This window comes from Eptesicus fuscus, chromosome 8 (genome assembly GCF_027574615.1).
Source record: "Eptesicus fuscus isolate TK198812 chromosome 8, DD_ASM_mEF_20220401, whole genome shotgun sequence".
In the NCBI taxonomy this organism is placed as follows: domain Eukaryota; kingdom Metazoa; phylum Chordata; class Mammalia; order Chiroptera; family Vespertilionidae; genus Eptesicus; species Eptesicus fuscus.
In genome coordinates this window covers 75,111,377-75,125,782 of record NC_072480.1, presented here as the reverse complement: position 1 = coordinate 75,125,782, position 14,406 = coordinate 75,111,377, and the positions used below count along the sequence as shown (strand labels likewise).

The window sequence follows — 14,406 nt, the reverse complement described above, 5'->3', positions numbered from 1 at the left end:
CTGAATGCTCTACACCTCAAATGTGTGCAGTGTATTTAGCTGATACAGTTCAGGACTGTGTCCAGCTGAAGACGAGAAAGAGGGGGCTGCTGGGAGTGAAGAGTTGGCTGGGACACACTTGACCGGGCGTGTCTGCCCAGGGCTGCCCGAGGGTCTCAGGACTCGCCCCTCAGCCTGGCAGCCACATCGAGAGCCTCCAGGGCCGCATTCCTGCTGCCGTCTGGCTGTGTTAGAAGCACTGTTGGCCTCTGTGAGCTACACGAACAATAATTCATGTTGAGCGTGCTCATGAAAACAAATGGCCCCTTTAAAAAGTGGCTCTGGGAAGTCTAAAAATAATTTACTTTAAAAAGTACTTTGCTTCCAGTTTGGACAGGAGGATGAAGAAATATTACCCTGAGTGGATTAAGAATTTAGATATATAATTCATAACTGTCCACACCACAAACTTATAAACATCTTTAAGTACCCAAATATTAAAAGTCTGCGGAGTAGTATAAATGCATAAAAAGCTAAACTAGGATTGCTATCAAAACACAATATGTATTAGTAATTATCTTCCCAAGATGTTTGGCATTAAACTTCGTCTAAACAGAAAGCATGAAAAGTCTGCAGTGTTTACTTTGTCGGATTCATTCCATCAGCAATATGAATAAATCGTAATCTATTACTTGTTCAAACAGTAATTCTTATAAGACACAGAAATACAGGTCATTTTTCCAAACTAACTAGGTATTAGCTGTAGATTAATATCCATTTAGGAAAGACCATGGCAATACCTCCATAAATCCTAAAAACTGCCCTAGCCAGGGCAGTCCTCCTGGGAAGAGAGTCCGCCTGTGGACTGAGGGGTCCCAGGTTCGATTCCGGTTGGGGGCACATGCCTGGGTTGCAGGCTCAATCCCCAGTGTGGGGTTTGCAGGAGGCAGCCAAGCAATGATTCTCACTCATCATTGATGTTTCTCTCTCTCTCTCCTCCATTCCTCTCTGAGGTCAATAAAAAAATATTTTTAAAAAATTCTGAAAACTACCAACTAACCCCTGATAAATAATGATGAAAACACGCTAAGAAGTGCACAAATTGTTTCCTTTAAACAAATAGTTTCAGGAGCTTACAAGGAGATAAGCCCCAATGAATTCTATTTCAGTAACTTATTATTTTGCGACAATTTCCCATTGAGTTTATTTCTACTTATGAGCAACTTTAAAAAAAAATACACAAAGTACTATCAGGATATTGGCAACTTGGAGACTGCTTAAATTGGTGGGGGGCGGGGGGAGGAATAATTTCTCTAACAGGTGCGATTTATTAAAAAGGTCAACTCCTAAACCTACTTGAAGTCAATTTCCAAAACTCTAGCTCTCGAATACCTCGGCTCCAATGAACTGACAGGACCTTGAAACAATGTCCGGATAAAACATCCACAGGCCCGAGGAAGCAGACACAGCACAGACCCAGAGAGATGTGGGCTGGATGATAACATCACCTGGTCCTGACCACAGGCGGTTGAGCACACCCATGCCCGGCCAACAGATGGCTGTGATACTGAAACGGCCCTTGTGCGGCACATCCCCTTAAGTCTAGGTGAAATCCGGAGCCAAAACCATACCCCAGTAATGATTATGGGTAGATCATACATTCCGATAAAGGGCTTCCAAGCCAGAAATCTTTTAACTTCACAGTTGACGACATACTTGTCTATATATTCTGAAAAGGAATTTCTTTTTTTTTTTTTTAATTGATTTCAGAGTAGAGAGGGGGAGAGAGAGAAACATCAATGATGAGAGAGAATCATTGATTGGCTGCCCCCTGCATGTCCCACACTGGGGATCGAGCTGTGACCTCCTGGTTCATAGGTCGACAATCGACCACTGAGCCATGCTGGCCGGGCTGAAAAGGAATTTCTTTTTTTAAAATAGTTTTTAAATCCTCACCCGAGGATATTTTTCCATTGATTTTTAGAGGGAGTGGAAGAGAGAGGGAAAGACAGACAGAAACATTGATGTGAGAGAAACACAATGATTGGTTGTCTCCTACAGGAGCCCTGACCAGGGCCCAGGCTGGGGAGGAGCTTGCAACTGCAGTGCAAGCCCTTGACTGGAATCGAACCCAGGACCCTTTGGTCTGTAGCTGACACACTGAGCCAAACTGCCTAGGGCTGAAAAGGAATTTCTAATGGGGGAAACCACACCCTCTCCTTTGCCAGGGAACTGTTACATGGGCTCCTGACCCTTCCCCGCTGTGAGACCCTCAGCAGAGTCTTGTGAGAGAACATTTCCTACGAGCGTCTTTCTTTTTTCCACACATATAGCTGTATACTCAAGAGAAATCAGAAAACACTAGAACCTAGACTTCTGGAAAAGCCTAATTCTACTTTCAAAACCCAATAGAACAACAACACTAAAAAACTTATCAGTAAAAAGAAATGCACTTATAATTTAAAAGTAAAGAGAAGAAAGTCTCCAAAATTGTTTAAAAGAAGCACATCGCCTCACCTCACCACGGGGTCATTCTGATCATTGTAAACATTTATGCGGCCCACAAACCTGGCAACAGAAAAGTCAGGTTAGTGGCTCAGCAGCAACACGGGGGTGGGGGAGCCTGGGGGGAAGAGGCGGACCGGAAGTGCCCTGGCTTACACACCTGCCTTCCTATTTCTATGAAAGAAGGACTGTGCACTCACGACCTGGGGTTCTTTACCAAAAAGCACATCCGTGTGTAGCTAAACCACTCTACCTTCCTCCCCTTTTCTTAGTTTACTTTCTGTTCTTATTAACCCAAGACTTAAATGATTTTCCTTAAAATCACTTCCTCAACGTAGAAAAAAATATTTTTTCTGCAACAAATTTAGTTTCATTAGGCCACTTCTAATGTTTGTATAAGTAGCTATAGATTTAAATGTTGTCGGACTCGGGAAATATATAAGTAACCTATTTTTAACTCAGTCTTAACTTTTAAGCAGTGATTGACATTCTCTTTCCAAATCCCCAGGCCACTAGACTATTTGGGGTGGAGAGCAAGAACATTTAGGGGATAAAGAGATACTCATGGGGAGCACAGATCTTACTTGTAGAGGTCAGGCTGGGGCTGCTCGCACTCAATGGTAGCGTGGAGGCCATCTATATCTTCTTCTGTTTGAAATCCCTTTGTGTCTTGAACTGCATAATGTGTCTACAGATTGACAAGAAATGTGAATTCACAACAAAATGAACAACACAAACCTAGCAGCCAATGCCTCCAATCCCAGGGCAGCATTGACATCTAATTTTTTGTGCATATAAATAAGACCAATGACAAAGCCTGGCTAGCATATGAGAAAAGTATAATAAAGAGTTTGGTCCTAGCCGGCGTGGCTCAGTGGATAGAGCATCAGCCTGCGGACTGAAGGGTCCCAGGTTCTATTCCGGCCAAGGGCACATGCCTGGGTTGCTGGCTCGATCCCCAGTAGCAGGTGTGCAGGAGGCAGCCAATCCATGATTCTCTCTCATCATTGATGTTTCTATCTCTCCTTCTCCCTTCCTCTCTGAAATCAATAAAGAAATATATTTTTTTAAAAAGAGTTTGAAAACATTAAAAGTTATAGACTTATATCTATAAGACTTATATCCTGCTGTTTTTCTTATATCTATTAGGTGCCAGAAAGTTCTTCCATTCTTACCCAGTTTCCTCAACTTAAAACTAATAGCAGTGCTGGGAATTCTTCAAAATTGGACACCTTGATTTATCTGTCATGGTGGTGACTATCAATTAGGAAAAAAATTTAAGAACTAAAATATTCTCTTGTTTATATAACATCCTATTGATTATAGCAGGGGTGGGGAACCTTTTTTCTGCCAAGGGCCATTTGAATATTTATAACAACATTCACTTAATATAAATTTATGTTGCTATGAAAAAAGCTCCTAGATTTATTGCATTTCGAATCCTGCCTGGGGTTGCCTAGGCAGGGCCAGACCAAATGATTTCATGGGCCTGAAGTGGCCCACGGGAGACGCTCCCCACCCCTGGTTTACAGAGAGCTGTCATCAGCATCAGAAACTACCCTCGTCCGACACAGGGGAATGTAAGCTTTCTGCATAGCTACTCACTTGGCTCCCACCTGAGGGCTCCTCGAACCTCAATGTTCATCAGAATATCTACAGGGGGCTTGTAAGGCACTGACTCCTTACTCCCACCGGGATCATGTTAGAAATGCAATTCTCAGGCCCCATCCCAGCGTTTCTGATGCCATGCGTCTGGAGTGGGGCCCAAGGCCTGCATTCCTAACATGATCCTCCATGATGCCTAAGCTGCTGGGCTGGGACCCCGTTTGGAGACCATGGGGCCAGATGGTATTAGTAAGCATGGACAGACAGGTAGGCTCGCCTGGGAGGAGAGAGGAAAGCAACCCTCGTGCATGAGGGCCTGGTGAAGGAGACACATCACTACGTCTCCTCTTATCTGTCTCTCTAATGATCAAGTGTTAGACACATAAAATGTTCAATAAATCAGAACAAACAGGAGATATGAGCATGGCAACCACAGCAGCATTTGTAACATTTCAGGGCATTTATTGTGTATCAAACACTTTGGGAAAATTTCTAGTTATGTCTCACAGGAGCCCCTAGAAGACAGGTTTGTCCCTATTTTATGGATGTGGAAGCTCCAGAGAGGCCAGATGTCTGCCACGGTCATGAGGAATGAATGTGACCAGTGCAGGGGTCCCACTCCCCACTGTGCTTTTAAGCAAAGGGCTCAGATCTATCCAGCCCCCAAGCCAAACCCAATGCACAGAAATGACGTTGGAGGGTACACATTCGAGATGTTGAGCACACCACGCCAAAGGTCAAAGCGAACTGTGGACTCTAATATCTCCGGTTCTGGACTGTTATGAAATTTTACCTGAGAAGAGTGATACAACTGGAGGCCTGCAGCATCTGTTCACAGCGATGCTGAGGCCTCTGTGAGCAGCCACATCCCTCCCGGGAGAGGGGTGGAGAGGGCAGCCCACTGCTCACAGTGAGGGTGTGGGTGGTTCATCTGTTTTGTTTATTTATTACACAGTGTATTCATCCAGCACTTGATTATTAGAGAGGAAGACGCAAGGAAAGTTAGAGATGTTTCCTGTCAGAAAGGACCGGTACATAAACTCCTCATGCTCCAGAGCCCAGTGGCAGGTTACAATAAACACCTGAAACCCAACCCAGGGATCTCCATTCCCAGAATCACTGTTGCTCACAACAGATTTTGCCAGAATGTCAACTCCGTTGGGATGTGCTACATAGAAAATGTGAAAGTAAATGCCAAAAAACTCCCACAGGACTTTGTACAACGAGACCATGAATTATCCATAAAAGATTAGCATATTCTTTAGGGTTTTGCAAAAAAAAAAAAAAAAAATTTATCTTTCTCATCCTAGAAATTGCCTATAGTCATAGGTTTCTTTTAAGCATCGTGTTAGTTGCAATTTTGTGACCTAATGCCTTGATTCCATAGAGATATACTCAATCTTATAAACTCCTCGGAAGCTTTCAGATTTTTTAAATAATGAAAACCTTAAAATTAATAGTGATATGTTCTATTCTCTCGTGATTGTTAATTAAAATTTGTAGCATCAGCTACCAGTACAGAATTCCATACTGAATGTAAGAAATTAATTATAACTTCAGATATTATTAAAATATTTTAACAAAAAGACACTCATTGAAGCAACAGTGAGTGCGGCAAAAATCTAGACTTGTGTGTGACTTTTCACATAATTCCAGGGTAGTAAAGACACTAATTCTGACTTTCAAAATGAAATGAAAACTTTCAAAATTTCAGCAATCGATTCATTGGTACCTCTGCTAAAGGACACAACTACATAAATAACATGAAGTTATTTCTGTTAACTCAATGGTTGGTTGTTACGAATACCGAGGGTGGAAAGAAAAAAGTAGAAAATAGAAAGAAACAAAAGTCAAAAAACCATTTGGCCAGCACAAGTCCCTGGGTTTCCACTGGAAGTTGGATTTCCAAACATGATGTGGTTTCTAGCTCCACAAGCACAGCCGGGGAAGAAAGGGGAGGCCCTGCACAGGGTCTCCAACAAAAGGCACGTTACTTTGTGACTCGACTCTCCATCTAAGCTGGTGGTGGTCACGTGGCAGGTCCCGTCTCCACGGCTGCTGGAGAGGAAGATTAAGTCACAGGGGAAGGACTCATCCTCCTTGACCATGACGATGTCCCCAACCTGCAGGACAGACAGACAGACAGTGCCATCAAATGAACCCTGCCTCTGTGCAGCAAGGTTTTCTTTTTGCCTAATGTGCCAGTTGATACTCACCGGTACCATTATGGTGTTTGTTTACCGGAGGATATATGGATGCTAATGTGACTCTAGAGAAAGAACATTTCCCAGGCATTTTGCCCAAACTGAGACAGACCAGGTGAGGTTTCAATGTACCAATTTTAGATCTGCGAAGCATCAAAGTGCATTACGATTGAATATTTTGCGACGGAAACACAAACATCCATAACAGGATTATCCTTGATTCAGCCCAAAAGGATGAGTTCTAGTGTTTCATTAATGTGTGCAAGTGGGAATTATCCTTGGAGGAAGGCGCTGACTTAAAACGAAGTGTCTCATAAACCAGGTAGGAGAGTTCTAAACGCTGGCTGAACAACAGAACCAAGACACTGTCCAGATCCCTCAAGCGGGACTAAGAAGAACGCAGAAGGGGCAATCACCTTAAAAAACCAGAGCAAAAAAGAGCCACAGAATGTCTGTCATACGGATTTTTAAATAAGATGAAACATCCCACTTTTTGTGTATTACCAACCAAGACATCTAAATGACCTCCCAGAAGGCCCCTTTCCTCTGATTGTGACTTCAGACTTTGTGTCTGGAAGGTAAATGACCATTAAAATCAGGGCGACTAGCCAGAGGGTTCAAATCCTTCCAAGCGCTTGGATGTTCCTGCTGCCACTGCGGGTGCTTCCAGAATCAGGGCATCAGCGTGCTTCTGCACTGTAAGTGCAGGTCCCTCTCACACTCCATTACTGCCCCAACTGAGAGACTGGGAACTTCACATTGGAGGGTTATTCCTCAAACAGACCTTTGTGTTTAGTGAAATTCCTATAAAAATCCCAGCAAAGATTTTTGTAGACACAGATGGGCTTATGCTAAAAGTGACGTGGAAAGGTATAGGCCTAGAATACCTACGACAATCCTGATCAAGAATGAAGGGGGGGAGGAGGGAGTCACTCTGCCGATGTGAAGGCTTTCTATGCAGCTGTAGTAGCCAGGATGTGCCGGTCCTGGCAGAGGACTGGCACAAAGAGCAATGAAACAGAACAGAGGACAGTGAAACTGAGTCACACGAATAGCTTCTGACTAACTTCAACAAAAGTACAAAAACAATTCAATGGAGAAGGAACAGCATTTCCGTCAAATGATAGTAGAATATTTGGGCAATCATAAGCAAAAAAAAAAAAGAAACTTTGCCCTAATCCTCACATTTTGTGTGAAAATTAATTCCAAATGAAGCATGAACTTAAATGTAAAACATAAAACTGTTAGAAAAAAGTGCAGAACATCTGTGGGCTCCAAATTAGGCAAAGAGCTCTTAATAGTTTTTAAATAATATATTTTTATTGATTTTTAGAAAGAGAGGAAGAGAGAGGGACAGAGAGATAAAAACATCGGTGAGAGACAAACATCATCTATCAGCTGCCTCCTGCATGCCCCCTACTAGGGACGGAGCAGGCAACCTAAACATGTGCCCTGACTGGGAATCGAAACAGCAACTTCTTGGTTCTTGGGTTGATGCTCAACCACTGAGCAACACCAACCAGGCAAGAGCTCTTAATCTTGACCCTAAAAGCATGATCCATAAAAGGGAAAAAAAAAAATCAATAAATTGGACTTCCTCAAAATTTTAAAATTTTGCTTTGTGAATGCCCCATTAAGGGATTTCTGACAAAGGACTAGTATTTAAAATATATGAACTTTCAAAACTCATCAGTAAAAACCCTCAATCCAACTAGAAAATAAGTAAAAGACATAAAGAGTTGTTTTTTCCCCACAGAAGAGGATACACAGATGGTAAATAAGCACATGGGAAAAACAACTCAACATGGTTAGCCATTAGGGAGATGCAAATTTAAACCTCACTGAGATATCAGAATGACTAAACTAAAAAATAGTGCCAACACCAAATGCTGGTGAGAATGTGGAGAAACTGGATCTCTCACACACTGCTAACAGGAATGAAAAACTGTCTAGCACTCTGTGAAATTGTTTGGCAGTTCCTCTTAAAACTAAATATGGATTTGCTCTGTGACCCAACAATTCAACTCTTGAGCTGTTATGCCAGAGAAATAGAAACTTTAGTCATACCAAAACCTGCGTACAAGTATTCATAGCAGCTTTATTCCTAACAGCCCTAAACTGGAAAAGATATACATGTCCTTCAATTGTTGAATGTAGGCAAACTCTGGTCTAACCCACACCATGGTCTCATCAATAAAAGGAAGGAGCTACCGATACAAACAACGGGGGTGAAATCAAGGGAATTAGGCTGAGTGAAAAAGGCCAGTCCCAAAAGGTTTCTGACTGTGCGATTCCATTTATGTAATGACATTCTTGAAATTACAAAGATGGACAAATTAAAGGTTCCTTTTCTAATAGCCTGGCGCAGCCTCTGAGGACCTGAGCCATTATGGCCAATGAAAGATGATGCCTAGAGTCACAAAGGACGTCCGATTGTTCTTCCTGGTCTCACAGTCGATTGAGAATCCTCTGGTTTGCACAGGCTGGATACAGAGTAGACATTTCTCACAGGAGATCAATACACTAAAAATTCAATCTTCTGCTGGTGGACACTGCTTAGGTATGTTTAAAGAAAGAGATGTTTACTAAAAGTTACAAATTGCCAGTTATAAAAATCGTCACAGGAATCTAAAGTAAACCATAGGGAATATCTATATATAAAAAAGACTAATATGCTAAGTGTCCCTGCGGGAGTTTGACTGGGAGTTCTATTGCTCACTATGATGTGTGCTGACCACCAGGGGGTGGCACAGAACGAAGAAAGGCCCCGGCCAGCAGCCGGGGAAGGGAGGCCCTGGCCAGCAGCTGGAAGGCCCCGATCAGCCCTGACTGCCGGCCAGGCCTAGGGACCCTACCCGTGCACGAATTTCGTGCACTGGGCCTCTAGTAGTCAATAATATTGTATAGGCTTATTGGGGTGATCAATTTGCAAGGTATATGAATGTCATGCACCTGAAACTAATATTATTTATCAACTGTAACTGAAAAATAATTTAATAAAAAAGGTTCAGAAGACTTTGCAAGGGCATTAGAGTTGTTCAAGGAAATTGCATTTAGGGCCTGGGGTCTAAAGGAACCTGTTAACGCTGTTCCCATGGCTGTAAGGCCCTGCTCCCAGACCCTCACCTCCCTGACCCCATGACCACTAGGAAAACATCACCAATAGACACTGACTGAATTCAGAATTACTAAAACACCTGGACAGTAAAATTTATAAGGCAAAGAAAATGTTTAAAAACTTAAAAATACAGCCCTGGCCAGTGTGGCTCAGTTGGTTGAGTGTCGTCCCATGTACTCAAAGGTTGATAGTTCGATTCCCAGTCAGGGCACATGCCCAGGTTGTAGGTTTGACCTTGGTCAGGGTGCGTACAGGAGGAAGCTGATTGATATTTCTCTCTCACATCAATGTTTCTCTTTCTCTCTCTCCCTCTCCCTTCCTCTCTCTCTCTCTCTCTCTCTCAAATCCATAAAAACATAGTTTAAAAAAATACATATAATAGTGGGTACAATACACATAACAGAAAGTAGGTTAGCAAAGGTGGACCCCATGCCGATGACATGTGAACAGGCCTCCCACTGTGTTCTTGTAGTCCGGACTCGGCCCTTTTCCAAACACCACGACCCCCAAGCTGACTGGGCTAGCCCTCTTCAGGGCTGTGCCTGAAAGTGAAGGCCCACTTTCCTGTCAGTTCACACGAGAGCTGGCAACGATCCTTTTCTGCAACTTCCTGAGAACCCCACCACGACTTCTGGCCAGGAAAGCAGACCAGAGAGCCAGTGGAGCTGCCAGGCAAGGAGGAAAGGTGGGTGGAGGAGAGGCCTGGTCAGGGCGACAAGGACAGGAGAAGGTGACAGGAGGAGGACGGCTGGGCTCCACCCCTAGGTTCACAGCTAAACAAGACTCCAGGACAAACTGTAAAAATTATACTTATTGTTTGTACACATTTGGTGCTCTAAACAGACAATATAGGTTTGAATGCAATCCACTTCATTCAAACACACATTTATAGATTAAAAATTACATGTTACATTAATAATTTAATGGAGAAAAAATTAAAATGAAACTTTCAGTGAGGTTTCAGTCTCAATTTCCATAATTTCTAACTAGTGAAGATCATATTCATATGAACTTTAGAGTGTTTCTAAAAGCGTTTAAAGCTTTCCTTGTCTTGACTGGTTAGTAAGTTTGATCCAGCGATTTTCAACTGGTGAGCCACAAGAATTTTGAAAACATGCAATACCTATTTTATTTAGTCAGGGGCACTGACCTCTCTTCCCTTAGGTTGTCAAATAAAAAATGACAACAGCCAACACAACAACAGCCACCTGGTGAGAATGAATAAAAATTACACCTATATACTTTTTTCAGATCAGCAAAAAATATATTTTTGGTGTGCCACAGAATTTTAGTAATTAGCTTATACGTGCCATGAGATGAAAAAGGTTAAAAATCACTGGTATCTATAATAATAAAAGGGTAATATGCTAATTAGACTGGACGTCATTCTGGACGTCCTTCCTGACAAAGCTGGGGCCAAGGGAAGACAGCCCAGGTCCCGGGTGCCTGCCAGCGGCTGGAGGAAGGAAGCCTGGATCCCGGGTGCCAGAGGAAAGCCGGTGCCGGCAGCCAGGGGAAGGAAGGCCTAATCTTGCACCAATTTTCGTGCATCAGGCCTCTAGTAATCTCACAAACTTCAAATAACCCTGTTGGGACTACTTACAGTGGGAGAGGCTATTGGGGGTTGAGGATGGAGGACAAGGTGTATATGGGAAATTTCTGTACCTTCTGCTCAATTTTGCTGTGAACCAAGTTCATGTTAATAAGATTTTGCCTTGTTCTAAAACAGATTTTCTAAGTGTTTAGAGCTTTCCTTGTCTTGACTGGTTAGTGAATATCATCCTGCTTTAAAAGTTATTAAAACTTTAAAAATAAATAAATAAGTTAAAAAAAAAAAGTAGTGATACGAGTTTGCCTGAAATATTAGGGGAAGAGGTTGGGCATATCCTATATAATAAAAGCCTGATATGCTAAGTGTCTGGTCATCCAGTCGGCTGTTCAACCAATCAAAGTGTAATATGCTAATGATACGCTAAGGCCACTCAACTGCTTGCTATGATGTGCACTGACCACCAGGGGGCAGACAGTCAACCGGTTGACCAGTTTCTATGACGTGCACTGACCACCAGGGGGCAGATGCTCCGACCGGCAGGTGAGCTTGCTGCTGGGGTCCGGTGGATCAGGACTGAGCAAGATGGGCTGGACACGCCCTGGAGCCCTCCCACATTCCCGCCCTGGCTGGCCAACCTCCCATGTCCCTTCCCGGCCCTGATTGTGCACTGGTGGGGTCCCTCGGCCTGGCCTGCACCCTCTCACAATCTGGGACCCTCAGGGGATGTCGGAGAGCTGGTTTTGGCCCAATCCCACAGGCCAGGCGGAGGGACCCCACTTATACACAAATTCGTGCACCAGACCTCTAGTACCTAATAAAAAAATCTCTTACACTGTTGTTGTTTTAAATTGTTATTGCTTTACACCAGTTATTACTTACTCTCAGCTTTCGGCTCTGCTTCCGAACCAGCTTGCCATGCTGGATGAAATGAACAGGGCACTGGTTCATGGCGTTATCTGCTTTATGGCGAAGCCAGTCTTCATAGCCCTGAAAAAAAAGAAAAAATTCCATGTGACAAGTGAAACATGGAGGATCCCTCAGCTCTGGGCCAATCCTTCTGGACTTTGTTGTAATGGGCCATGACAGTGAGTACGGTACAGCCAGCCTCGGCCCATTGCACAAGCGAGGTGGCCTGGAGCCCTTGAGCTCCCAGCTGTGTCCATGAGAAGGACAAATGTGGTTGCAGAACCACCAGAGTCACGTTTTATTTTCCTTGACCTCACATCCAAAACCCACCCATTGGCAAGTCCTGGCATTCTTCCCTCAAATGGATCCTAAATCTTCCACTTCTTCATGTCCTCTGGCCACCATGCTGGTCAAAGTCCCAGCCTTCCTTTGACCCTAGAAGGAGGGACCCCCCCCAAACTGAACAGGGACAAGACTGGTCCTGTCACTGCTGGGAGCCCCAACTCTACACCATCTAATGGGGCTTTCCCAAACTTTCTCCCCCATCTAGACATGTGTGGAATGGCCATTCTCGAGTCCCCTGTGGTGACACACCAGGTGGCTCAAGCCAGGGCCATGGTTTGGGGCCCCTGAGGGGCCAGGGCCTGCTCCTGGCCTGAGGTCTGGGGCAGGGTCTTTTGGTTTTCCTTCTACTACACTCGCCTGGTTCCTAGTCCAAGTGTATGTATCAGAGAGGCCCCCGCCACTGACACTGTGATGCTCTACAGTACACATGTGGGCTTATGTGTATACATGCATGTGCATGTGTGTCTGTGTAAAGGTGCACATACACAAGGCTTCTTGGTGTCTGCCTCCCTCACTGGAATGTCTCTTGTTCAACAATACCATCTCTAGGGCCTACAAAAAGACTCACTAGATGAAAGAAGCTCAATCAATATCTGTAGAATAAATGAATATGTATAATACATAAAATTAGAAAAGAAAAATATTTTTCAACCATATGCCTGGATCATGTTCCACCCAATGTTTCTGGGTCTTCTGCCTGATTTGCTATTCTCCACTCTGTCACTCAGTGCAGGAGAATGTATTTTTTAAAACAAAATCAAGACATAAATAAAAGAATAAAAAATAACTTCCCCAAATCAGTTTTTAGCATTTATATTGCAAAAGTTTTATGTGGGAGGGCTCCAGGGTGTGTCCAGCCCATCTTGCTCAGTCCTGATCCGCCAGACCCCAGTTTGTGGACAAAAATAAGAAATACATACATAAATCACTCCTCCAAAAAAAGAAACTAAAAATGTCCTATTCCTATCACTCCATTAAAACTATTAATACATAAATTATTACTACATGAATATAATTATATATAAATACTAGAGGCCCGAAGCATGAAATTCGTGCCAGGGGCTTGGCCCTCGCAGCCCTGGCTTCATCCAGAAGGTCGTCTGGCTGTCCGGTCTAATTAGCATATTACGCTTTTATGATTATAGATAATTCTAGCCTATGTGGGTATAGTTTTTCAAAATTAGAATCACACTGTACTTGCTATTCTACTTTGTACCCTCAATATATCATGGGCATTTTCCCATGGCAATTTGAATTATAGTTATACATATAATTCTGATAAACATATTTACAATTGTGTTTTTGTGCATATCCGTTATATATTCTTAGTATAGATTCCTAAAAAGAAAATGTCTGAGTCAAAAGATAAACAAGACTTTTAGGCTTTTAATATGAACTGAACAAAAGTCCTCAAGAAACTTGGCACCAATTATACTAGTATTTCCAACACCTGAACTTAAATATTGTACATTGAAGAGGATATATCAGCACACCCATGCACATATGCATTTTATTGATTGTAACAAACATTGGAAGCTACTAACACCAGCTATTCCTATGTCAACTCAGACACCAGCTCAAGCATTGGAAAAGCAGCCTGACCTAATTCTCATAACTAACAACTCTGCTAAATTCTTTTGTTCTTAAATAGGCACAATTTCAAATTCTTTCCAATTTTAAATTCTTTCCCCAGTAGAAGAAAACACACACTTTCCAACCAAGAGTTTGATGTTTTCCGGATTGATTAACATGCCTTCCGAGTTGGGTTTCACTGAATGTGGAAAGTGTGTTTAAGAATGATGAATTACTTCTTCCCTGTACTATTTCCCAGTACATGAAAGGGAAACCAGGCACCCAAAGAGCTGTCTACATCTCCAGATGTGGCTACACATCTGTACCCATGAGCTGTCATGTGGTGGAAAGTCTCTGGAACTAGATGGTGGTGATGGTTGCCACTGGCTAAATGGATAGTGGAAATAACTGAGATGCATTCTTTTTACTGTTAGTCACTGGCTTTATTCATCAGGACCAGAAAGAAGAATTCGATCCACACTCAGTGAGTCAGGAGTTAGCATGCTCTAGTATAAAGCCATACCCCAGACCCTCTGTAGGGAGCAGATCCTTGCAGTTAAGACTGTCAAGAACACAGCCAGGTTGAGCAACTCATCTAAAATCAGACACCATCCCTGGCT

At 43.0% G+C, this 14,406-nt stretch overlaps 1 protein-coding gene across 1 annotated transcript in view; it reads right to left on the bottom strand.

Annotated features, from left to right (window-relative positions):
* ATP11A (ATPase phospholipid transporting 11A) overlaps positions 1–14,406 on the bottom strand; it is a 135,708-nt gene that overhangs the window by 47,834 nt on the left and 73,468 nt on the right. Inside the window, exons 5-8 of the mRNA XM_054719971.1 lie at positions 11,843–11,950; positions 6,084–6,212; positions 3,069–3,172; positions 2,497–2,547 (exon numbers count right to left, since the gene is read on the bottom strand). Coding sequence (XP_054575946.1) covers positions 2,497–2,547; positions 3,069–3,172; positions 6,084–6,212; positions 11,843–11,950 — 392 coding nt within the window. The remainder of the gene's footprint in view (positions 1–2,496; positions 2,548–3,068; positions 3,173–6,083; positions 6,213–11,842; positions 11,951–14,406) is intronic.